This window comes from Micropterus dolomieu, linkage group LG21 (assembly GCF_021292245.1).
Source record: "Micropterus dolomieu isolate WLL.071019.BEF.003 ecotype Adirondacks linkage group LG21, ASM2129224v1, whole genome shotgun sequence".
In the NCBI taxonomy this organism is placed as follows: Eukaryota; Metazoa; Chordata; class Actinopteri; order Centrarchiformes; family Centrarchidae; genus Micropterus; species Micropterus dolomieu.
The window spans coordinates 28,945,646-28,971,841 of NC_060170.1; the positions used below are offsets into that span (position 1 = coordinate 28,945,646).

General features: G+C 43.6%; 2 protein-coding genes and 1 long non-coding RNA gene across 5 annotated transcripts in view; 2 read left to right on the forward strand and 1 right to left on the reverse strand.

Annotated features, from left to right (window-relative positions):
- Positions 1-20,994, forward strand: part of igsf9b (immunoglobulin superfamily, member 9b) — a 32,082-nt gene extending 11,088 nt beyond the window's left edge. For all 3 annotated transcript variants that reach the window (XM_046034263.1, XM_046034262.1, XM_046034264.1), the window contains 20 exons: positions 1,545-1,751; positions 8,379-8,525; positions 9,376-9,527; positions 9,718-9,835; positions 10,206-10,347; positions 11,805-11,950; positions 12,098-12,240; positions 12,355-12,495; positions 12,602-12,718; positions 12,811-12,961; positions 13,077-13,188; positions 13,304-13,479; positions 13,575-13,813; positions 14,043-14,127; positions 14,257-14,427; positions 14,609-14,645; positions 14,975-18,370; positions 18,522-18,691; positions 18,896-19,107; positions 19,321-20,994. In XM_046034263.1, the coding sequence (XP_045890219.1) occupies positions 1,545-1,751; positions 8,379-8,525; positions 9,376-9,527; positions 9,718-9,835; positions 10,206-10,347; positions 11,805-11,950; positions 12,098-12,240; positions 12,355-12,495; positions 12,602-12,718; positions 12,811-12,961; positions 13,077-13,188; positions 13,304-13,479; positions 13,575-13,813; positions 14,043-14,127; positions 14,257-14,427; positions 14,609-14,645; positions 14,975-18,370; positions 18,522-18,691; positions 18,896-19,095 (6,050 nt within the window). In that variant the 3' untranslated portion in view covers positions 19,096-19,107; positions 19,321-20,994. The remainder of the gene's footprint in view (positions 1-1,544; positions 1,752-8,378; positions 8,526-9,375; positions 9,528-9,717; positions 9,836-10,205; positions 10,348-11,804; positions 11,951-12,097; positions 12,241-12,354; positions 12,496-12,601; positions 12,719-12,810; positions 12,962-13,076; positions 13,189-13,303; positions 13,480-13,574; positions 13,814-14,042; positions 14,128-14,256; positions 14,428-14,608; positions 14,646-14,974; positions 18,371-18,521; positions 18,692-18,895; positions 19,108-19,320) is intronic.
- Positions 20,995-21,851: 857 nt separating this feature from the next.
- On the reverse strand, positions 21,852-26,050 carry gatd3l (glutamine amidotransferase class 1 domain containing 3, like). Its single transcript, XM_046035605.1, has 7 exons — positions 25,934-26,050; positions 25,767-25,819; positions 25,556-25,669; positions 25,300-25,431; positions 25,080-25,172; positions 22,234-22,399; positions 21,852-22,105 (listed from the first exon to the last, which is right to left on the reverse strand). Exons 1-7 carry the CDS (start codon positions 26,048-26,050, stop codon positions 21,971-21,973), a joined length of 810 nt encoding a protein of 269 aa, XP_045891561.1. The 3' UTR covers positions 21,852-21,970.
- On the forward strand, positions 22,743-24,539 carry LOC123960695. The gene is made up of 2 exons (XR_006822571.1): positions 22,743-22,779; positions 22,881-24,539. It is a non-coding gene; the product is annotated as an uncharacterized LOC123960695 (long non-coding RNA).
- Positions 26,051-26,196: the final 146 nt, after the last annotated feature.

Genomic DNA, 26,196 nt, shown 5'->3' on the forward strand with positions numbered 1-26,196 from the left:
TATTATAGAACTACTTTCACTTTTAATTTTGCAAGTCAGGTTTGGATAATCCATCCATCCATCGTCAACCGCTTATTCTGTGTACAGGGTCGCGGGGGGCTGGAGCCAATTGGGCACCAGTCCATCACAGGACCACTCATAGACAAACAACCACTCACACTCACATCTACACCTAAGGATTTTGGAGACACCAATTAACCTAGCCTGCATGTCTTTGGATGGTGGGAGGAAGCCGGGGCAACCAGGGTTTTGTGCTATAGTGGTGGGTGACGACATTTAACTCATTTTGTTTAAAAACAATTGAAAACCATTCACAGTTGACGCGTAAAGCAGGCTGCATCATAAAGTGTTGTTGAAAAGTGAAATCACGCAAATTATATAAAATGCTTTGTCCAGTCATATCGTGTCATATATTCAAATAATGAATCTGATTGGACTGTTTTAGTTTTTTGAAGTCAGCCCGTTGTTTTCTTCCGTTTGTCTCTGCCGTCTGTTTGCATAGCGTCACCAAAAGTTGCACTAGTCCTACAGTACGTCCCTTGTTTTGGTAAAGCATCGCAAAGCAGTTGGCATATGTTGCCGTTTGGCTGCCAACATACAGTTTGGGTGACACCGTGATGAATCTGGCACAGCTCCCATTGCCTTACATTGGAGAAAGTAAAGAGGAGGGGTTACAGCATAGGCATGAGTGGACGAGAGAGAATGGGGCCAAAATCCAACTTAAATAATATCTGTGGCGGGTGTGGATTTAGATCAATCTGGGATTTCAGCTACCCCCAACCCTAGGCACGCTTCTGTGTGTGCGTGCATGTGTTTGTAAGGGGGGGGCGGGGGGATTGATTGTGCTGGTCCGCAGACCATGTGTGTACCCCAGGGGGTGGTGGGAGGTCGGCTGGAGAGAGCACAGAGGGTCCTGCTGTCCTGCATCAGAGTACCCCCCCCCCCCTCTGAGATTAAAGTAATCACCAGGCCAGATGAGTAGCAGAGCAAACACTGGCACCCAGTTGCGCACACACCCACGAGAGCACATGGCAGTGAGGGAGACAGAGAGAGGAGAGACTGCTCCAGGTGTCACTAATGGGATTGCTGTGTGTGTTTGCAGGCTTTGCGGCTATACCATCTTATGACCAAATGGCACACGATTGTTTTACATGCCCTCTGATGGCTCAGGGAACACCCAGGGGATGTCATAGTCACTGTTCAGCATAAGCATTCATGGATCAGTTGTTAACTTCTTTCAATCTATTTCCCACCAATGTTTCTGCTCTCTCCCCTCCCAACCAAAATATTGCTGGCAATGTTTTATGAACTGCTCTCAGCATAGCTAGCAATTTTCACAGGAATAAATCACGAAAAAAATTCCAGAGAGGTTAATCCAGCCTCTCTGGCAGCTATAACTCTCTTTAAAAGGCCAATATTTTTCAGGCCCTTATAGAGCATGATGTATGTGTTTATTTACATTTTTTACTGTTTATTGCCTTCAGTGTCAAATGTCCACAACCAGTTCCGTGCTTTAACCTGGTGATGTGCTGTTGTCTTTACAGGTGTGTCTCAAGGTGCGGCATCTTTGGTTCGTGCCAGAGAGGGGGGCTCTGCAGAGCTGGGCTGCAGTCTCACTCCTACATCCAAAGAAGCCACCACCCCAAACCTCTTTCCTCTGCATGTGGTGGAGTGGGTGCGCCTCGGTTTCAACGTTCCCGTCCTCATCAAATTTGGAGTGTATGCTCCTCGTGTTCATCCAAACTACAAGGGTAAGATATATTCGGAAGTGTACAGTTACATACTCCTTTTTTTATCTGCAATAACATGGAGGTCCATTCTCTTGGAGTGGACCTGCTGGACCTTACTTTGAATGAATCTTTTTCCTATTGCTTTAGCCATTTGGCTGCACAGAGACCCTAATGTGTGCTTTGAAACCATTTCTCAGTAGACTCCAGGGCTACTTTCATAGCAGTTTGTTTCTAAAAGGATTGAAGAGACTGACCTGCAATTGACAGATTTCTCTAATTATGGTTCAGTAGATTTTAGTGAGGGGAGGGGAGGTTTCCCTGTGGCAACATTTCTCTTTGACCTCAAGTTACATTTGTCCTGTGTGGGAAAATAGCCAGGAGGAGGTTACATTAGTATTTTTGAAGATTTGGGGAGGGGAAGATTGGACGAAACAATAAATGGGTAGTCCTTCAAAACCACAATCCCTGTAATTACTGCTGGTGTTCAGTATGTGTGTTTCGATACTGCTGTTGTAGTGCAGAGAAAAGGGGAAGGGCGAGAATGGATGTGTTTTAATGGAGGCAGTTAAAAGGGGGTGGGGTAGCAAGAAGAAGGGGGGTACCAGTAACGCTGTGCATGGGGGGGATTAAGAGTGTAGGTGGGGCTTGGTGGTCAGATGACAGTGTTTTATTAGTATGCTGAGGGGTGACCCAGTAAGGGGAGATTGTTGTGCTGGAAGGAGGATGGATGAAGCATTGGGAATAATGGGAGTTTTCTTGCTGGAGCCCTATAATCCCGTCATTGTCTACCAGAGGACAAAAGACAAAGAGGGGTATCACAACCTCCCCTTGCTTTGCCAAAGCCAACAGGACTACTAGGACACCCAAAATCCCATACTGTCCCAACTAGGTCACTGAAATGTACAGGGAACCTAGCTTGCATTTGCCGTTTTCATTTGTCGTATTAGAACTTATTTTAAGAGGAGGTTCTGAAGAGAATCACAGCCTCTGGTTCAGAAACAGGCATTGTGACGGCTCGGGAACCGTATTTAAGGTCCACAGGGGCTGAACCACCAACAGGCTGCCTCCAGTGGGCAATTGGGCTGTGTGTATTTGGCATGTTACGCCATTAACCATGTCATTGTTTAGGGGCAGTCATCTGATGCACAAGCAACCATAATGAAGTAAGCAGCATTGCAGAGATGTAGCTCAGAGTAAAAGATGGGTGTCCCAATATTTTGCCACATCTATGTGTAGTTGTCTGGTGTGGGCTTTTCCCTCTGTCTGCCTCAGATCCTCATATCTCCCCTCCCACTGGAGGCAGATGGCAGCATGTGAAGCGTGTCAGCGCTGTGGGTCTAATGTATTCTACCCTCAAATTAAAATGTTGGCGGATTTCAGATTTAACTACAAGACAGTCAAGTAGGCGGCCATTTCCTGATCTTTGTCTTGGCTTGTTTGAGATCAGGAACAAGACAGCAGGGATGAGACCTGTACTGTTGTTCAAAGCTAAGGTGGATTCGCAACATAATGGCTGTTTAAGGAACCTAAGTAAGGCGTCAGACTTGAATATTTATTACTAAATCTAATCTAGCATATAACTGTTTTTCTGTCCTTCCTTTGATGGACTCTTTGCCTTGCAAATGCTGCACATTTAAGTAGGCTAAAATAAAACATAAAAAGCATTCCAAACACTCAAGTCTGTCCTTGGTCTGCTGCTTCATCTCAAGCTCACTGACGCTATTGGTAATTTTTAGAAACTGAGATGAAAGAATCAACGCATATCTTGGATGACTATTTCAGTCGTCCATTAAACCAACATTTTTTGATACGATATCAGGTGCATTTGAGATGCTGCTCTGTATTTGAGGAGTGTCACGGCTACAGAGTGACGTTTTTCTGTCGACCCCCTCAGACACCAGTCTGTCTAGGTCTCAGAGATCGTCTCTTGTCTGCTTAGAGTGACTCAGGAAGGTATTAGTACCCCTCATCCCTCTTCCTCTCTATCTCACACCCAGCATGCCCTGCAGGGCTGAACATTAGTCAACTCACAACAAAGAGGAAACAGACGGATAAACTCTGACTGACACACTACTATAGTCTGTTTGAACTGTATTTGTTGAGACAATATGCTCGAGTCTTACACTGTCAGGATGGTTTACTGTTGCTTGGCGAGATCAAATGTCTCCTGTGTGCTGAAGTAAATCAGTAGAGACTGTGTGCAGGGGACTCCGACCTGAGGTTAGAACGACAATGGGCAAACCCCTAGATCTCAGCAGGCCTCTATCACGCTCTCAGTGTGACCTCTGAACACTGGAAGCATTTGTCACACACAAGCACAAGTCACATACACACACGCGCTTAAATCTGCCGATACACACACATAAACCCTGATCACCCTTATCCATCACGAACCAGTTTTTCCACCATAACTAGACCAGGATGATGTGTGGAAAACAATGACACAATTAAAGCAGAATAGATGGCTGCCACTTGGGAATTTCATGTTCGCCGGCTTAGAGCAGCAGGCCATTACAAAAGCCCTGTTTCCTCATGCCTTAGGTGGTGTCACTGGCCACATTCATATGAAGAGCATGAAATTAGAGTCAGTGTAAATAATTAAAGTTTATTTAGTCGACCAACATTTACAGAGAAAGGTCACAAAGTGCTTTACAAGAGTGTTGTGTAGTGGAAATGTTGTCCAAGTTGGGTTTAACTTTTCATCAACATTGCTTACAATATTTTTAAAAAATATAACAAGCGTATTATTACTTACAATTCTTGAAGGCACAAAGCACGCTCCAACTGAGTAACTAAAGCAAATTTTAGGCAACTAGCAATCATTAACATTGCCGTTATCTCTTCCTGACCAGAAAACAAAGCTCAAGCTCTGGAAAACAGTTCAAACACCTCTCGTAATCTCACTGGACCGAATTCCATATTTTAAAATACTTTGCTCTGTGGTCGTGTACGAAGGCTAATGCCCACGGTAAGGTGAATGGCCGCTGTAGTGAAATTTGGAACGTGAGCTGTGTGTGCTTGCTGGGCGAGAGGGACAGAGTTAACTGTAATCTATCTCACGACAAAGAGCTATTCATAAGAGGGTTAAACTGATTAGGGAGACAGGAGGATTGAAGAGAGAAATTTGGGGGGGTGGGAGGGCTGAGCTGTCAGAGGCAGGGGGCCGGTCCCAGACTTATGATTGTATTCAAATCAAAACACATCCCACAATGCACCTCTGCCCGACTCTCTTATGCACATACGGATGGACAAAGAAAAGCAGTGCTGATTCTTCTCCAAACAGAATAATCTGTCTTCCTCCATAGTTACCCCTGCTATTGTATCACATGTAATTCACTATACACCATGTATTACTATGTCAGTAAGTAGCAGTGGGAACCCCCAATGCAAAAATAACATGTTGATGCATCAGTTCCTTTTGGACAATAAAAGGCTTGTCCCGGAGCTTCAGTTGGCACAAAACTAAAAAAGACATTGCACGCAAAGAAAGTAATCTTAAATATAACTTAAAATGAACAAGAATTATGTGTGTAAAAGGTATGGGGTGTAAACTGTCCTCAGCTCAGTTGCATTGCAGTTTCACTTGCTGAAAAAGCCTCATCAATCTTGACTTGAAAAAAAAAATAGGATATCAGAAACCTTGAGACACGGCCAACTCCTGGCCAGCGGCACGGCTCTGAAAGCTGAGTTATTCCTAACCTGCCACCCACTGGGCGAGAACCTGACTCTCGCCAATGAGAAGAGGGTGGTGCGTTTTAGAGGTCCACACAGCAGCGGTGGATTAGCGTTTCCATTTTCTACCCTTGGCTGCTCTGCTGCTCGACCTGTTGAAAACAAGGGCTTATTTTAAGGTGGACTGGAGCTGTCATGTGATAGCTGCCGGAGGAAAAACTGTGAGCAGGAGGAAGAGGGGGTGAAGGATATGAGAAAGGAGCAGCAGCTATTGTTTCAGCCATTCTTGCTGTCCACTGTAGAGTCTAATGATGTTTGTCTCTTGAGGATGACTTGTGGATATTGTGCTAATGTAGAACTAGGGGTAGTGATAGATGTGTCTGCTGGGGAGTTACGGAGCACAGAGGTCAGAAAGGTCAGCCTCTCATTGGTTGTCAGTGGATTATAGATGCACACAATTCGAGTAACCCCTCCGTAACCTCTTGCTCAATTCCTCATGGATTGAAAACCAAAGTGGGTTTTTACTGATATGGTTGGTCATTTTTCAACATATTTGCACTGTATCTGTGCATCAGAGGCCATCAGAGAGAAAAGCAACCTTTTTTGTTAACATGCTTTGGGCAGAGCACCTGCTAAGTGCCATTTGAGATTTGATTTGAGCCCAAAGATGCAACATTCAAATTTAAATAATGCAACATTTGTCACACAGCGTCAGCCTTTTGTCTGTCCACAGAGTGAAAGGAAAACAGCCCCTTCTTTTTCGTTTATTCCTCTCGCTCGTCCTTTTTTGCCTCAGCGATACAAGGCTGTTATCTGAACATGTTTTTCCTACACTTGTGATTTTTCAAATCTCTGACAGTAGAAACCGACCCCTCTGTGTGTTTGGCTCCTCAAGGTTTTTACAGGAACTGAATTCAAATCTAAACTTATAGCCCGGGCTTTTCTTCGTCTCATCACTATGGTAACCTGAGTGAATGGGAGGGGGGGGCTGCCGTCTCTTTGTAGTGATGGACAAGAGGGAGGCTACGGGAAAGGGTTAACTGTTCGAGAGCAAAACCAGAATTCCCCTGTGGAGACCCAGGGGGCAGGGCGCTCACCAAATTTTGAAAATCAACATGTATACACCCACGTGCTTCTGAACCCACGAGATCAGGGCAGTGGTCATGGTCAGTACGAGGTCTGCATTTTAGTCATGTTACAGAAATAACAAGAGGTGCAGTGATCTTTAAGTATCCCATAATATTTTGCCACATGAGGATTAGGTGTAGCCTATGTTAAAGAGGGTTTGTGTGATTTTGCACGTGAAAGTGTTTTTCCTCTTAGCCTGCAGTGGGCTGTTAATTCCATGTCCAATTGGGAAAAGGTTGCATAGGAAATGGGAAGCTCAGGGAGGATCCCTCATAGAGAGATAAAAAGGAAAATGCCTAAAGTTATCCCCACACCTGTTATCATCTGCCTGCACATTTCCCCTCTCCTGGCCTTGCCCAGTTGTTTGAAAGATGCTAACTGAAATGAGAGGCATTCATTTTATGGTGCCTCTAAGTGAGCACCGCCCATCAAACGCTAGTCTGTGTTTTAGGAGGTCAGTCAAACATTAAACCTAACTATTAAGCACAGCAACAGCCCCTGCCAAGAATGCAGGGTTAATTGTTAGCCATTGTTGCCTGTCTTTACTCTCAGTGTGTGTTTCACCCTGTCTTAAGGCCATGTAAAGAGTTAAATGAATTTCATACCTTCCCAGACACTGCTGTCTGGAGGGAAAGCAGTATGAATGGTGAAGATATTGTGTTTCTTGTGATATTGTTGCTTCAGGGTTGCAGGACATTCAAGAATTCTCTGCTCTTATACAGTAGGTCTACTGGGGGAGAACCTAAAGAGCAAATGAAGAGACTGCATTTTATTTTCATTTTGTAGTTCAATACTTTTCATAAAGGATGGTATGAGACAGACATTGCTTATATCATCTAAGCAACTAACGTTAATTAGCTGCAAACGTGTGTGACGTAATGCCGGAAACTTCTCCACATTCCCCTGTTTACTTTTAAACTCCTTTGGCCATGGCCTGGGATGAGCGACGTGTGTGTTTCCCCCTGTCGTTTAAAGCCCTGAGATTGAAGGGGGAAAAAAGAGTTCATTGAGAGACAGAATAAAAGGAAGGGGGGCGGGTGGGGAAGGGTAACTTCAGTACCCTGAAAACCAGGCTGTAGTCACCAGGCAACCAACAGATCAAGTTTCAAAGCCTGACAAGGAGTTGTAAGAAGTACAGAGAGGAGGAGAGGGAGCGCGGAGTATGTGTGTGTGTGTGTGTGCATGGATCCATCTGTGTCTTTGAGGGTGTTCAGAGCGTGTGTCTGCCATGCTACACATTATTTATTTCTGACTTGTGTCCCTCATTGATGAAAAAAAAACAGGTGACTCATTTCACTGCACATCTGTTGTAGAAATTCCTTTTAAGCGTAAAACTACCAAAATGAAAAGAATAAGAATATTTTTTTGATTTAACAAAGCTGCCTTCAAGTATAGCTCTCTATTCCGCCACCACTCAAACCCTAAATGAGAGGACACCATCTTTATCTGTAATCTTGCATGTCATTATAGTCATCACTTGAGTGATTTATGTGTATGCACTCCAGTTTAGGGCCACTGACTTCTTTCTCATTCCCTGTGCTGTATATTTTGTCTGCCACCTCCTCTTTTTCATAAATGTTTATTATACGGTTGGTTATTTTCTACAAACATCAGAGCTACAGTTGTGTGGATTTGTCTGCTAGCATGAAGTCTGTGACTTTGACTGTGGCCTTTGTGACACTGGATGCCTGTGTCCTCCGCATGGTAAGCCCTCTTCCTGCATGTGCTGACTCTGCCTGTCTGGCTGTGTGTGTGTGTGTGTGTGTGTGTGTATATGTGTGTGTGCTGACTCTCTCTCTCTCTGTGTCTCTCACCCTTTCCTCTTTGCCCTCACCCTTCCATCCACAGGCCGTGTGTCTCTGACCCGGGGTGCCTCTCTGCTGGTGGAACGGCTGACCCTGGAGGACGAGGGCTGGTTCGAATGTCGCATCCTGCTCCTTGACAGCAAAAAAGATGACTTTCGAAACGGCACATGGACCTTCCTCTCCATCACAGGTGCAACACTGCGGGGTTTGGGGGACTCGGGAGCGGCTCCTTTCGTTGCTCATCACTGACACTGTACTTGTTTAGAACAGCCACAGCATGAAGCCTGGCTGGGACTCTGAAGGCCCTGGCAAGCTGAATTTTCCGTATAGCAGCATATCAGGGCGTTCTGTGTAACGTTCTGTGCACACAGTGATCACATCTTGTCTTTGTCTATGCCTAGCCTGCTGTGAGCTGATGTCAACGTAGGAGTTGGTTTAAAGAATAACAGAAGCAGGACAGTGTATATGTATGGTTTGTGTGGGCTAAAGATTAAGGTTAAATGCTTAAATCTGAGTCTTTTTTAACCCACCTACTTCCCACTTGCTGTCACACACACATACCAGTTATGCCACAGTTAGGAGTTCCATCTACCTAAGAATATGTGTAGTAATCCCAAAACCAAACTTGACACAAAGCCTTGTACATAGACAATAATGACATATTTTATCCAGTTCAATGAGCACATAAATATTTTGGCATGGATGGTCACATGGGGGGAGAAAAAACAAGAATTTGGCAGCGTTCATGGTTCATGTCTATGTTATTCCCTCAACAACACAGGCAAGAAAACTGGATTGGGGTGACCTACAGATAGTACATCTAAGCCACAGCAAATCACACCAAAACAGTTTTAGTCCGGTTGTTGTTGTGGATTAACTATCTCTTAAGCGCTGAAAAATTGTCCACCTTAAAGTTGCTCTGGTTGACTGTTGACTTCCGCATTTAGTGCTCAAAGTTGCTAGTGCTCTGATCGTCTTCTGTTTCCCATTATAATATGTGAATAAAGATAAATATTTCATCTGTGCTGACTTTGTTCTAGCTCCACCTGTGTTTATCAAGACCCCACCAACTTTTGTGGAGGTTCTGCTCGGAGACTCACTGACTCTCAGCTGTGGAGCCCATGGCAATCCTCGGCCAACTGTTGTTTGGCATAAAGATGAGAGCCAAATTGAGAAACATGAAAAAATAAAAGTGAGTTGGATTAACAGATGGCATTTGCAGTATTTTAATTAAATAGTTTACAATTAGCATTTTCTGTAGGAGTTGTAGCTTTGATGTTCCTTTGAAGCAAACTGCTTTGTTGTCCTCTCCATGACAGCCTAATATCTTCCTACGACTTTTCTCTTTGATCCTCTCACTCTTTACATTTACCCCCTTTTAGGTGCTCAATGGTACCTTATCTTTGGCCTCCGTCACAAGAAATATTTCAGGAGTGTACAAATGTCACGTGTCCAACTCAGAGGGGAACCTGACCCACTATACACAGCTGCAGGTCAAAGGTCAGTGTTGTCTGACTTGATGATTGAACTGTCAGTCATCAAAGAAAGACAGAGTCTCTGCTTATCTCATGTTTAAGCACATGCTGTGATGTGCAGGTAACAATGCACAGCTTTAATATCACATGTTTTCAGATATATGAAATTGTCTTCTCATCCCTGTCCTGCTTAAAGCCCTGTCCTGATCTTGCCATGCAACTGAAAACCCAGTGAACAGTTACATAGTCTATACTGCCACCTATAGTCCATTCCCTGCCATTGCAATGATTTGAGATTTACCGCCAGTCAACACTGATCTTTCCATTAATCCTGATCAGACAGGCAGATTGTTTACATCAGAATGGCTAATGTTTTTGTTTCCACTTCCCAAAAGGTCCTCCAATCATCATAATCTCCCCAGAAGACACCACCCTCAACATGTCCCAGGATGCAGTTCTGCAGTGTCAGGCCGATGCCTACCCTTCTAACCTCACTTATGAGTGGGTGAAACAAGGACAGAATGTTTACCATATTGAGTGAGTACAGGTCTTTAAAGTATCCATGAACCCAAGATTAGGGATGGGGATAATGTTTATTGATATTGATGCCCTTATTGAGACTGCTTAATGATCCGATTCTTTATCGATACCACTATCGATACTTTACTATTATTTAGTGATGGTTATTTGGTAAGACCAGACCTAACAGGCATGAGGTAGGCCTGCACGGTATGAGGAAAATATTCAATGTGCCATAACATAACATATATTGAGATGACATATCACTTGCGATAAATAAACATATATTGAAGTGTACATATTAACTGCCTGGTTGTTTTTAATTTAATATTTTAAATACAGCTAAATGTTGTTTCTAGACAACAGCAAAGTAACTCAATAACGTTATCTGACATCACAAGTAGTTGAGAAAGAACAACATCAGTCTGTATCAGTCCCTCTTCCTCTCTCGCTGGCTGCAGGTAACCTTACCAGGTAGAAGGAGGAGCGTCTGGTTTGTCTCAGCCTGCATCAGAGTTTTTAAGACTACAGACCAGTCTGTTCTCCAGACAGACAGCTTTCTATTTAGCTTGTTTTTAACATTTGGCTAGTGCCAAGCTAGCGTTAGCTGTGCTTGTATAAAACATAGAGGATGAGATACTGAGGACAGAGATGATTTAATTAACCATTTCTACATGTTTAACGTTACCTTACAGACAGGTGCATTGATAAAGTATTGTCTTTTTACTTGCGAAGGTTTTATTGCACGTACTTACAGTAACGAGCGTAGCTGTCATCAACTAACGTTACAGTAGTTTGGAGCTAACTTAACCCTCACTGTAACGTTATTCCACCGCGACGGCGCAGCCTCTCGCCCTGCTGCTGCCGCTGTGTGTGTGTGTGTGTGTGTGTGTGTGTGTGTGTAGGAGCAGACACAGAGCAGGCAGAGACTGCAGCCTGATGATTTTCTTATCCATTGCGTTTCAAATTAAATCACATTTGACGCTCGAGACATAACGTTACATCATAGGACCCGCAAGTCTCGATAGCAGTATTGATAAGCTAAGATTTGAGAAATTTTGGAACCGGGTCCTTTTGGAACCGGGTCTCGATCCCCATCCCTTCCCAAGATACATGATGTATTTCCTTGTTAAATGTAAAACATAGTCAATATGGCCTCCTGATTTCCAGACATTATCAATTGCAATAGATTTACTTTAGTAGATTACTGGGAGAATAAGGAAGCCTTTATATACACAATGGATCAATTAGGCATTTTTCCAAAGCATGCTGCTAATACAATCAATTCTAATTAGATTATGTATAAGACTATGGTATCATGTAGTCATGAGCACCCTATAAACCTTGAACAAAGGAGATTACTTAAATAAACTTCTCAAGCAACCAGTTTTTATTGTCATTACAGTAATATAGTAGTTGAATGTCATTTTGATCACCTCTTAAATTGCACCATGTTTTGTATCCTTTGGCTTTAGGTCTCTAAAGTCCAGAGTGAAGGTTTTGGTGGACGGAACACTTCTTATCCCTAATCTTATCCCGGAAGATGCTGGTAACTACACCTGTATCCCAACTAATGGGATACTGAGCCCTCCCTCAGCCTCTGCACATCTGAAAGTGAAACGTAAGGTTTAGGCCTGCTGTGACAGGCAGCATCTCTGTGGTTCAGTACAGCCATTTCTTTGTTATAACTCTAACTGTTGTCAGGCTTGCCCTGGGCGAGAACCTCTTTAGTTACTTTTTGTAATCAGTTGCTCTTCCTCCATCTCAGACCCTGCACGTGTAGGCCGAATGTCCCGAGAAACATACTTGCCTGCGGGCATGGAGGGGGTCATTGTCTGCCCTGTCCAGGCTGATCCCCCTGTGCTATATGTCAACTGGACCAAAGATGGGAACCACTTGAATCTTGACAATGTAAGCTATGTAGCAGAAATACAATGTGTCACTCAGGGAAATTATCCCAATGTGCACACACACTTCATACAGTATTTCACTGTGCCTAATTCTGTCCTCCCTTGACCTGTCCAGTTCCCAGGTTGGATGGTGAACTCTGAGGGCTCCGTTTTTATTGCAAAAGCCAATGACAATGCTGTGGGCATGTACACATGTACAGCCTATAACAGTTATGGCACCATGGGCCAGTCTGAACCCACCAAGGTCATTTTGCAGGTAAGGCGTTCACTAGACTCTCGACTCCAGTTACAGAGAAACATTTTCCTATGAGTGTACACAGTTATACATGGGTAGAAGTAAAAAGACTCCCTCCATCCTCCAGGACCCACCATCATTCCGAGTGCCTCCCCTGGCTGAGTATCTCCAGGAGGTGGGCAGACAGTTGATCATCCCTTGTGAAGCCAGCGGAGACCCCACTCCAAACATAACGTGGAGTAAGGTACAGGAGATTTTCCACTCTTGATAGATAGAGTCACTGCAAAGTATGTCTTTTAATACCTTATTTTAAGTTGTTGCTGTCCTTCCTCACAGATTGGCCCTACTCCTCGCTCCCAGTACACTGTGTTGGCTAACGGCTCCCTCCTGCTGCAGCCACTTAGTAAAGATCACCATGGGGGCTGGGAGTGCTTGGCTACTAATCGTGTTGCGACTGTCAGTGCAGGCACTGTGGTCATGGTGCTGGGTGAGTGGGCCGACCTTATTTCTGCAAACTACTATGTAGATATCTGACACTTAACCTGAATGTATTGACGTGTATTGTAGACAGTTCAAATTTATAGTGTTTTTATGCTCCCCAGGCACCAGTCCTCATGTTGTGTCCTCAGTATCTGTTGACACAGAGATGAACCAGGCCAATGTGTCATGGGTACCTGGATTTGATGGTGGATACACCCAGAAGTTCACTGTATGGTCAGTAACATATGATACATAAAAAAACGCAGTTATCAAGTATCACCAAAAGGACTGACTGTGGTATGATCATGTTTTGGTCTTTATTGTGACTGTTTTGTTTTCTTTTTACCAGGGTCAAGCAAGCATCCAGAGGGAAACATGAATGGGCGTCTTTGCCTGTGCCGACATCTAAAAACTACCTGTTGGTGACTGGGCTACTTGCTGGCACTGGCTATCAGTTCAGTGTCCTTCCTCAGAATAAACTGGGCTCTGGACCTTTCAGTGAAATTGTTTCTGTGCGAACACAAGGTTTGTAAAAGTGAACTTATGTTTTGTTTTGGGTTTCCCTCACTCTCTCTATTTAACGTTAACACTCTCTAAGTTATATTGGGTCTTCTTATCAGCTGTGCCAACAGAGGCACCTATAGCCGTCACCACTCTCCCGATCCTGGATCCTCCCATACTCTTGTCAGTCAACCGGACTAAGCGAGGTGTTCTCCTCCAGTGGTCGCCCCCTGATGCGCCATCGTCTCCACTAACGGGCTATGTGCTGCAGGTCCGCATGGATCAGGGCCAGTGGGTCATCCTCGGCAGCAACATCAGTGCCAATCAGAGTGAACTACTTGTTCAAGGACTGCTGAGGGTAATAAGTTTATTTATTATTTAGCAACTGTACTTTTGAAAAGATCAACAAGTGCGGGCTATGTATTTCTTGTTTTCACAAACAGGTTGCATGTAGATTAAATAGCCACTGTGCCAAAAATTGTGTTATATCAACTGATGTCATGAATTAGAACAAAACATTTTTTATGAAGTAGCTCATCACAAACACTAATTTATATTTAATCAAACCCAATCTGTCTGTCTCTCAGGACTCCAGTTATGATCTGAGGCTGATGTCTCGCAGCAACAAAGTGCTCAGTGAACCGAGTGAGTCTATCAGTGTATCCACCACAGGTAAGTTGCTGTGTGTAGATTACCATGAGCATTACATGCATATTGTGTCAAGTTCCGGCATGTGTTTATTTCTAGATATTTACAAAATTAGCATTGGGTTTTAGTAAAAGAATTTGCATCTGATTACAGGGATGGAGATTTACCCCTTGCGCCCAAGTTTCCTGGAGGTCATTCCTCAGCCCCTGTTGGCTGGTGTGTTAGGAGGAGTGTGCTTCCTGTTTGTGGCCATCATCCTCTCGCTGGTGACAGCATGCTATATGAGTCACAGGAGACGCCGTCGGCGCGTAAAGAGAAGACAGGGTAAAACATCGGATTTAAAGACACAGTTGCTTTCTCTAAAAAATGTAGTTGTTTAAACTCTGTTGGTTGGGGGGAAAGTGCAAGTGTTGATTTCCAAATTTTGTGAAAAACTCTCGCTAGAGACAAGTTTGGACAACTTCAACTCTGCTGTTTTTTGACATTTAAAATTCACTTTTCTTAGATCTCCCATCTGCCCTTCAGAAGAACTCATCTCCAGAGTAAGTGTCCTGACCACCTGGATATTTGTAATCAAACATTTCTGTTCCTTCATTTACATTTTGCTTTTAATAGTCCAAACTAAAGAATTTCTTGCCTACTTTTCGTCTCTATTTTTGTTAAACTTGAATGTTTTTAATTAATGTATCATTATTATAGCCATGGGTAGACTGAATTAAAAGCAACCTTTCTTCATACTGTGCTACCAGCTATCTAACTTCATAACTTTAGTAAATTATATATTTACATTATCTAGTGACGACATGTTAGAATCTGCAGTACTGTATGGATGTTAAAAGCTTTTCTTACTTTTTTTTTGTCTCTTTCTCAGAGCTCGCTCACCTCCTCGCAGCCCAGACAGTGTCCTAAAGCTGAAGCTGTGTCCACCGATTCCCTTCTTCCCCAACTCCTCCTCCTCACAGTCCGATCGGTCCTCCTTTGATAAAGGCAGCCGTGGAGAATACCACGACCAGCGGAAACAACTCCTGTCCAACTCGTCTCCACCACCACATTACACACTCTTTGAAAGTCATCTGGGTTCTCAGGCCACCTCCCCATCTGCTCTGGAGTCCATCTCAAGAGGCCCAGATGGACGCTTCATTGTCCAACCACTGCCTGAGGGTTCCAGTCCCTCCAATAGGAAGATCTTGAAGAAGGATGTCCTGCAAAGTAATGGTGGGGCAAGTGGCTCTGGGAGCAACAGGACGTCATTAAGGGACTCCCCAAAGTCAAGCATTTTGAGCTCAGAGAAGGACGAGAGGAAGAATTCTCCTCTCACTGTTGACGTCCCAGAGCTGAGCAGACCTCCTTCCTCCCCTGGAAGAGTTCGGGCCATGGCCAGAAACTTCTCCCGTCACGGCTGCTTTTACTCTGATGATGAACAAGGCTCAGAGGCCCTATTGGAAAGAGCCAGCTTCTATTCAGACAACAGTGAGAAAAAACCCAGTGATTCTCTTAGGAGATATCGCATGCCGGGCCACACTGAAGATCTTTTTCCGAGTTTGGGGAGGAGAACTAAGCTTCTGGATAGAGATAGAGCACAGCAAATAGGCTACCAGCCTATTGAGAGTCAATTGACTAATAACAGCACCCTTGTCTCACAACTTGACAGTGAGCTGGAGAGGGATAGCATTAATAAGTGTGTCCAGTTGGCAAAGGAGAGAGAAGAAATGGAGAAGGAGCTGGAGAGCTACAGAACCGATCAAAAAAGTCGAGGTCGTGGGAGAGACGAACGTCAGTCTAATAAGACAGAAAGCCCTTCAAGGGGCACACCCAAGACAGTGGAAGAGCCTGTATGGAAACCACAAGATGTTGCCATCAGACAGAAACACAGGCCCTCAGGTCAGACAAGTCGGGTATCTGAGTATCGGAGGGCATGCTACTTTGGGAATACTAGCAGTCCCATGAACTGCCTCCCTACGTCTCGCATACAGTGGGACATTAGCCCTGTTACATCGATCACCAGCCTCATTCCTGTACGGACCCCCCGGGAGACCACTTCGCCCATGTCACAGCATCCTCGCACATGTAGGGAAACCACAGATGACTCTCTTGCTGTGGATTCATCGCGCTCTCCGGTTACCCAGAACACCTCCCTCCCCACGCTCTCCCCTGATGTCACCTCAGAAGATCTACCAACACCAGATAGAGCCAGGTCATTGAGTCCTCAGAGACAGCCAGATATGTGCAGGAAGGCCATGACTGAGCAGGGGTTAGGGGAAAAGACACAAGAAGGAGATGTTGCTTCAAGGTCCAGACATTCATTTGCTTATGCAGGCACTCAACTGTGGGATTCGGCTGCCAGAAGTTCTTTGGTTGATAGTGAGAGGCTTGAAAGTTCAGCCTCTGCACCATATAATCAGCCTGAGATAACTGAAGAAGTAGACTACACCGCCACAAGGGATCCCAGTCCATCAAGTTATTCTACCTTACCCTACGAACATCATGAAGCAAGGGCAAAGGCCAAAGAAAAAGAGACTCAGGCCAGGGATGACCGGCGGGGTTCAGGGTTTTACTCTGAGTTGGAGAGAGAGGGTGTGCGAACACGCTCCAGGAGGAGTGACAAATGTCTCTTCCCTGATAGTCCAAGCCCTATTTCAACACTGACTCTTGTAGAAGAGGTTGACAGTGACCAGTCCCAATTGTCTGTCCCCGGAATGTCAGGGTCCTTCAAGGCCAAGCCTGCAGCTGCATCTCCAAAAATGTCCCCACAGACAAGTGCGATTCTTGAATACCTGAGCCTTCCGGGATTCATTGAAATGAGCGTGGATGAACCTTCGGAAGACGCTAAACTCACAGACACTGCTGGACAAAGTTCAGAACTAAATCCAGAAAAATCCCCAGGGCATAAGCCTGATGTAGTTCCTAGAAACTGGGAGGTTCACGTTCAGGAAAACCGGAAAACACACTCAAACCAAAAGGAGGTTTGGTTTGAGCAAACTCATTCTGAGGGGGCTGCAGAGACCAGCTCTGATGGTAGTAAAAAACAACATAAACGCTCCCTCAAGGTGGAAGGTAGAGATTCTGCACTTAGAGTAAGATTTCCAGATGAGATAAGACCATCGTCACCTGTTCCAGAAAAAACTAGCAGGCAGCTCTATGATGAGAAAACACAAATTCGAGTAGGGAACAGAAGCACAGACAGACCTGAATCCAGACTTGGATCCAGGTCAGCTCATACGTTGTTCAGTGCAGCTAAAGGCATGGCAGATATAGTATCAAAACACTCACAGAGATTTGTAGACAGTAGTGAGTCTTTATCAGAGCAATCCCAAAGACAAGCTTCTCAGGGCAGCAGGACTAATAACATTGCATCACGAATATGTCAAGCCCCTGTGCCATTTCTAAAGAAATCCTTAAGCATGGGCCCGTGTAGGACACTCTCAGGTATGGGGCAGCCTGGTCCTTTCCTAAAGAAATCCATCAGTTTAGGCTCACAGAGGTGGGAGCACTTTGAAAGCCCAAGGACATATATTTCTGAAAGATGCTACTGGGATGAGTTCCCAAACCCAGATGTCAGGGTGAAGTCCTATAGTTTGGGTCACAGTCCATCTTCCCTTCCAAGACCAGGCCCCTCCTGGAGGGAATATGTTCCATTCAGACGACCCAGCATGGGGAGCTTAGAGAGGCCTCACCCCACACAAAGATCTTTAGCTAGTCCTTCCTACCTCACTCCTTCGATGTACCCACCCAGACAAACCTCAGTCTCCCCGATGCTGGAACCCTCCGATCCACGACGACAAGCCGCTGTTTTCCCCGAGTCCTCCAGGTGGTCTCCCTCCTATCAAGATAACTTGAGGTCTGCCCAGCATAAATATGTCCCCATGCCCTCCTCCATCCCCGTCCCCCAGTACCAACCCTGGCAAGGATCCAGAGGGGAAAGCATGAGACCCATGGACCCCAGGAGGGGCCCTCCGAGGTCCTACTTGCCCAGGGGCATCAGCTGGCCCTCACCTTACTACGTCTCCTACCCACCAAGGGAGGGAGAGAGTTACAGGCAGCCAGACAGGATGATGGGGAGGGCAGGGGAGACGGAGATCCGGGAGGGCAGAGAGATAAGGGAGGCAGGGCGGGCCAGTTATGCCAGTCAGAGCAGCGGTAGAGGTAGCGCCGGTCTCTTCCGACAGTCCCTGTCCATCACTCCCACACTGCTTAGCTCCCCCGAAACCACAGAGGAAAGCGAGCGGCACAGAGCTGAGATGGAGCTGCCTGAGAGGAGAGCGAAAAGGTGAAACCATACCTGGACAATAAGAACAAACACACTGGAGTGTATTCTGGACAGTGGGATTTATTTATGTTGCCAAAATAACTTTAATTTTGTTTTTGTTTCTTGTTTGTGATTTCTGTTACCTGACCACTTGTTTTGTGTATCTCAATAGAAGGAACACATCAGTAGATGAGAGTTATGAGTGGGACTCTGCTGATGCGTGTGTGGACTCGGAGGTCCTGGAGGCCATGAGGTTTGATCATTCACAAACAGGTTTTCGGAGAGGCGGGGGGGAGCCCAGATATGATCAAGCTGGTGGCCTCCAGGACCGGCAACAGAAAGGTAATATAATTTTGTTTCACATTCTCATTGTGTGTGTGTGTGTGTGTGTGAGATGTTTTTGATGGTGCATGTGTCATTGTGAGTGTAATGCTTGATCTGATGACGCCGCATGTGTTCCTCCTGTGCCCTTTGTGCTGTGATTATTGTGTGCTTGTCCCATGACGTGCCCATCCATGCATTTCCTCTCCCTGATGCCCTCCCCAGGCCCGTCTCCCTCAGTCAGCCCACCAGTTTCCAACCCACCTCGCTGCCAGTACAGCCACTCGCTAAGCGAGGCGCGCTTCAACGCTCTCCGCCAGGAGTACCACGAGTACAGGCGGGCTCAGGAATCCATCTGTTCCCGTGAGCCCTGCCTCACCTCTGGCCACGATTCAGACTCTGACTCCAACTCAGCACTGCTCTAGCAGTTTAACTCGGTCCGTTATTCTTCCTGCCCTCGCCCCTCTTTCCTGTTTTTTCCACCTCTCACTGCTCGCCTGCCAGCTTCCTTTTCTTGCCTGCAACTATCATCCATGTGCAGTGAATTTGTGCACGCTATGTGGTGCTGAATTTACAGTTAAAATGTCTGAACCTAGTCCTTTTAAGAACTCTTCTCTAACGCTGTACTGCTCTTTGCTTGTCTTTCACAGGTATATCTAAGACAGATCCCAAATAGCAGAACAGATGACAGCACTGTGGTCCTCGACAATGTCGCACCTCACTAGAGTTTCGTCATGTCAAGGAACTCCTTGTTTAAAGTTTTTATCCTCTGTAACAGCAGACTAAAATTAAGCAATTTAAAGAGTCCTAAATGCTGTATGCCATCAAATGTGACAGACCGCAACTCCTCAGTTGTTATCAGATGACATGTTCTTTTTCTTGTTCTTTTTCCGTTGTGCTTTGCATAATGAAGCTGAGAAGGGATTATTTATTTTTTTCAAGAAGCTCGTGCAACTGTATTTTGGGATTTTTTAAAGACCTTGACAATCAGGCACACAAGGCCCCTTTGAGAAATGAATTGTTCACTCTTGACTAAAACTGGTTTACAGTTGAAAGTTGAAAAAGACCTGCTTTATAAAAGTAGCAGCATGCTACATAATGAAGGTTGTATTTCAAGTTGATGTCTGTCACATCAAAGACTTCCCTTTGATAACTAAGGGATACTAATGAAAGTTATGTTGTTCTTTGTCCCAGATTACATTTATTTTTGGAAATGTCTGTATCTGTAATGTTGCCTTTGTTGCCAATCAAACAGTGCATGAAGCATTTTCACCACCATCTCCCTCTGAACATGACAAAAGTACGTAAATAATAGTACTTAAAGATCACATGATTAATCAACTCTGATTTCTGTACCTTGGTACAACATCTCGGTGCAGTTCACAGTATCTAACTTTGTTACTCCAAACAAGAATGTCCTGTATTTAAAAGAAGAATTTGTTTGGTATTTGCCACTGTTATATTCTCGCTGGTTCCCTGAACTCATTTCCTGTTTTATACGTATGATCTGTCACAATAACATTCCCCTCTTGAGACTTTATACATCAAATCACTTCAAATAGCCTCCCAGTATTTGTTCAAAATGTACAAATGTTCATATGTACCTTAATGTGAATGAACCCTGCTGTTGTATTGTATGTTCCACATCATCATTTCATCAGATGAGAAAATGCTACTTTACTCCACCTGAATCGGTCAAATTTTGCCTCTGTGATTAGATGACAGATACAGTAAAACTTAATAAGAAACACAGGGAAAATTACTTTTGCCTTATTATTATTATTTTTTTTACCATAGAAGGTTTGAGCTGACAAGCTTTAATCAAACAAAACTGATCAGAGGATTAAAAATTATTGAAAAGCTGTACTTTTTTTCTGCTCACATGAGTATTTCTGTATATTTATTAAGGTGAGTTATGATATGCAACAATGTTTACAATTCACATCATTGATGTGAAGGCAACACTGTGAATATTTCTTCGACTTCTCATTCTGTATTTGAATTGAAAGTCTTATGAATTTCCTGCCCATTAGTCTACTTTTTTTTTCTTTTTGTTTTGTTACTGAAAAATGACAAAGGCTTTTTATTTTATATCACCTGACCAACAGATTTAAAGAATATCTTTGTAGCTATACTTTGGGAAGATCCAAGATTTGTACTATATTTACTTAAATAACCCAGATGAAAGTCTTCATATGGAGTGAGTATGCATTTCTGATGGTGGTTTTGGAAGTTTTGTACAAACTGGAAATTTTTATATCTTGCAACCTGGTTGTATTTGTCTTTTTTATATGTTTGTATTGAATAAATTGTTTTATTCTGAATGTGCCAGGATGAGAGAATGTGTTGATTTAGGTGCTCTTTAATTTAATTAAATCAGCTATTTAAAAGTGAGGGCCACACCTCAACCACACCTGTAATCACCTGTCATGCCTACTTAAATCTAGTTAAGCCATCCTCTTCACACCTCTGGCATGGCTCTCTTCCTCCCTATCCTTAAATCTCCTCCTGTATTTTGACATACTGTAAGTAATCTCTCTGGAGACGGCTCAGTTGTCTTACCAGCAGGTGCAACAAACATTGCCAGTATTTGTCCACACTATTACTGTTTCTTTCAAGGATTTTGGGGAGAGATTTAACATGTTATACATGGAGTGTTAGTAATTGATGTTAAGAGAATAATAATGGGGTGTACAGTATGTCTACAGTACACACAGGGTGTAGATCCTCATGAGACCAGAGAAGCATTTATTGTTTTGTTCATCATATGTTTGTCGATTATGTGGTGCAGTGTGTCTGTTTTAGTGTTTTTCATGATCCCAAAGTTGTAATAGCTGCAAAACTGACAAAAAATTCAGAAGCAACCGTCATTAAACTGCTGGCCCTATAGTGCACGTGGTCAGTGTTCGTTTTGATCATATGCAGAGGTGGGCTGTTTATGTTGACTGTTGCACAGATGCATCACTGTGAGGACAATGAATTCCTCCATGCCTGTCATGAGTAAGATATTATGCCACCAGTTCAAAACATATGTCAAGGTAATAAGATTGTGACCCATAACCCACTCAGATGTGCAGATGTGCTCAGATGTTATCTGGACTCATACAGATAATGGTTCACCTACTATACATACCACGTTTGCCCATATTAACTAATACCATCAATTATACACGACAAGCCATTTGCTCTTTAGCTAAAGCATTTATATTGTTTCAGATAAGAATTCATCACAATACAGAGGTGTATGTTGTACATCAACACCAACTTCTTCTATTTCTTTTCAAGGCTTAAAATATCACATCACTTGGTTGACATACGCATGACATGTTTCACCATATTTCCAATACCATCAAATATATAGTGGTAGTGATACTCTGTTTCCCACATGAAGGAAGGGGTGCTGACCACTTTGTTCTTCTCATCCACATAGGCTTCGTAAACGAAAGGGTTAAGGCCAAAGCAGGAGTTATTTCAGAACAAAATCAACAACAAAAATGAACATAAATCTGTGTAGATTTATTTAACTAACATTAACAGGAAATAAGAGATCTCTGAAAGGATATATATGGCTCACGGCCATTGTGGCGAGCGCCCATGTTCTTCACAGCCTGGACCATGTTTGTGTAAGGCCAGTTCCCCCAGCGAGTGCTGTCATCCCGTTCATACCCCATGGTCACCTCAATGCCGGGCAGCACACGGCAGGCCAGCACAGGAGCCATGCTGGCCAGTCTGAAACAGGAGCAGACAGTCAGTTGAGGTTTAATGTTGTTATATTAAGTCAAGACTGAGAGATAAGACTGTCGGTGTGTTCACATCAGATTTGACTGAAATCTCTCTCATTGTCCTGTTTGATAGTCAACAGAAGCAGCAGACAGGAAAACATGGGGAGAGAATGAGGGGACTGAGAGATGTGGGACAACTTTCACCTGCATCATCCTTGCAGAGCTCCTCCCAATGTGTGAACCTGAGCAGAGGTCTGATCAGCCAAAGTGAAAACACCTGTGTGGGAGTGCTGTGCCTTTAAAGAAATACAGGCGCTATCTTATGTTTAAACTAAATATAGTGAAGATATCAGGCATACAACAGTACAGCCCAGTCACAACTTGCAGGTGAGCTGTCTGTTTGGTTGCACATCAACATTTTGATTTGTCATAGTAGGAAAAGCATATTTGTTACTACTAACATTAACAATGACTCTATTCTGTTCCAGTGACCCAGTGAGTCACAACAGTGTATACCAGGATGCTGAAACTGAAGCAGCTAAATGGAATTCAGCCATCATTAATGTGCTTATTTACACCTGTGCCTCTTCCTAATGTGAAGTGTCAAACATCAATTAGTCATCTGTGTATTCCATGTATTTTACAAATATGGGTAGTAAAGGTTGCTCTTTAAAAGATACTGACACAGTTGAAGCTAATGTATCAAGCAAAGCTAACTAAGCTAAGCTAAACTATTTCTATTATCTACTGTTTCTCATGAGAAATGCATACTGCTTTTTTAATAAGATCGAGCAATTTCTGATGCACTGAGCATTTTTAGGAAATGGAAATCTTAAAAAAAACAAACTGACTGTTCTGCTGACAGTGTATGCAAAGGTCTGCAGAAGATGAGCCGTTTTAATTGTCTGCCTGAAGCATTTCACAGGCACTGAGCATCTCTTCCCACTGGACTCCATCATCTATCAACAAAAACGCACCTTTCCAATGCCATACAGTGAAATCTGCCTCTGACCATGTGAGCCAACATGCCTCTGTGTTACAAAGCAAATTAAAACTCACCAAAAATATTCAAAACAAAGGTTATGTGGAGCTAGAAGACAGCATTTAAAAGTCAAATGTTTGCTGAATACAGCTTGACAGCAGCAGCTGGAGGGGTTGTACTGTGGAGGAGCTGCAGAGAAGAGTCTGAGTTTGCCACCAGGGTCTAAATTATTGCTTTGAGAAAGAAGGTCTGATTCTAAATTTATACACTGCTTGTTTTGTCAACAAATCAGATATTTTCAAGACGCCAATTACAGCTTCGACAAAACGGAACAATGGAGGGGTGTGTGCCTTGTCTGCAACAGCAACATGTGAATCACAGTGATACTGACTCTAACCGTACACAGCAATGCCCACTTTGCACATCTCTTTATGGCCCTTATCACTTGTAGAGAATAAGTAAAAATAAGTGCCAGTGTTCTCAATAATTATTTCCTTTATTTTCATTTTTGATTAAATTATCTTTTATGGCTCAAACTCTTTATATGCCTTAATGGCAATGGGAAAGGATTATACTGGTATTATCTTTTAAATGAAGGCTGGCTTTAGGTCACATACCTTTTAACCCTGTGTTGTCATTGTGACAGCTGCTTCATCCTCCTCTGCTTCCAACTCCACTCTTTTGCCCTTTAATCCTGCATCTCCTGTCACCTTAGACCTGCCATTCTGCACCCGGCCACCAGGTGTCCTCTCACCTGACCCTTTCACCTGTCTGCGCACTCATCACCCCATCAGTCCATATGTGCCAACAAAGTAACCAAAGGATCAGTCACTCCCTACCAGCAGGAACACATACTGTATTACGCCTGAGCCCTCACTCTGTCCTGCTTGCTTTAACGCTTTAGGATTTGCCCATTGTAAGCGTTCCTCTTTGGCGAGTAAAGACTAAGGTTTTACCACACCTGGGCCTCCTACTGTGTCTGTTGTGATCAGTGAGAGCCCAAGTGGAGACTTTCTCCAGAAAGTCTCTTGAATGGTGCATCAACTTGCACAAGAAAGTACATCAGCACATCTTTACAAACTTTCTAACATAGGCTGTAAAGTGTTTTTTTCTTAACTTTCTTTCCTAGTTTTACTTCAGTAATATAATGCTACACAGATTTTTATTGCATGTTCAGATTTCTTTTTTTGTGTATATGTTTGTGAAGATTTTATTTTGTATATGATAACAATAATAATAATAGAAACAACTTAGTAATATCTAAACTTTATAACATGGTCTGCAATAGTTTTTTGCAAAACTTGTCAATCAAGATGTTCTACCTTTATTTCTATTCATTCATTTATCTAAATCTATAAAGAGCTCAGCACTCATTGTCTAACTTCCTTTCCACAGCTGCTCCAATGTCCTAATTCCATTACAGGGATCGTTTAAATCTGGTGTTTTTATCTAGTCTAATGTAATCTAATGTAATCTGATTTAAAGTGTGGGGCAAATCAGTAGCAGTCTGCAATTTTGCCTCACGTTTGGATTCAAAATGTAATTTTTAAGTGATTGTATAGTGAACAAACAAAAGAAAAACAAATCCACAATGTCACACACGGCTGCCCAAATCCTTAGCTATTTATTGTAAATAAGTTATAAGAGCCACACAAGTTTGCTCCTTCAGGGCCGTTAGAATGAACAGTGACCAAATTATACATACCCAATAGGCTTGCGTGAACGGTGGAAATCTTTAAGCACCCTTTCCACATCACTGTGCAGCTTGCAGTCTTTGCCATCCTTCACAAAAGAGGAGCTAAAGAATTGAGACATTATACATTAATATTGGAGCTCCATCTTCATCATGCATGATTGTATTGTGCCTCATTTTACTCAAATAAACAGTACACAGTCTCAAAGTTACATATTTCATTGTTCCTCACAGATTCTTGGTGACACCGTGGCCTCCAGGAAAGATGACAGCATCAAAGCTGTTGACATCCAGCTTGGACAGGTCTTGCATTTGCGCCATTCCTTGACCATGACTGAAGCGAGCCGACTCCATCATCATGTTTCTATGTAACGGCCAGAAATAATCATAAATACTACCTAATGGAATTAGTCAAGTCAGGTGTGTAAACACACAAAGTCACTGGTCCCTCTCTGACCCCGTGTACGAGTGTTTCCAAACAAGCCTACCGGTTCTCGCTACTGGCAGGCTGCTTTTTCATGTGGTCCATCACATGCATCTGCTGCTGATTTGGAGCAAACATCTGGAAGCGAGCACCGTTACGGCTCAGGTGGTACATGGTGCTGAAGACAAAGTTGTGAATTACTATCTCTGCATGGTGATATGTTGCATGCAATGGTGTGAAATTTCTGTCCTGAGCTCAGCATGAGTGATACTCACTATACTCCCTCATGGACATCAGTCCCATCCCACCAGCCACATCCTGAGAAAACCTGGAATATATTGTGATTCACAAACCAAATGTGATTCGCAAATCACAATAATGCCCACACTAATATTTGTCTACTTTTTTCCCCACTGCTGCCTTTTTGATATGTTTCACTTACCACTGCAATATTGGTGTTTCCCCAGTTGCCATAGTCACCGTGGTGAACAAAGCAGGCAGGCTGGCGAGAAAGCACAGCCAGTGTTTGTTTTGACAGCAAAGTCCTGGTTGCCAGCATGGTTTAGCTTCAATCTCACTGTTTTAGGAGGAAAATATGGCTTAACAGTTTGCCACTGAGTCAGTTAAGACCTTCGATAGTCGTAATATCGATCTTGCTGTTACTCTGTATATATACCATCAGTGTGTTGTTGTGACGTTACCACG

Coding starts and splice junctions, on each gene's coding strand:
- gatd3l (XM_046035605.1), bottom strand. CDS start 26,050: ATGCTGGCAACCAGGACTTTGCTGTCAAAACAAACACTGGCTGTGCTT. Junction 25,670..25,766: donor GATGTCCATGAGGGAGTATA/GTGAGTATCACT, acceptor CTTTGTCTTCAG/CACCATGTACCACCTGAGCC. Junction 22,400..25,079: donor CGTTCACGCAAGCCTATTGG/GTATGTATAATT, acceptor CTCCTGTTTCAG/ACTGGCCAGCATGGCTCCTG.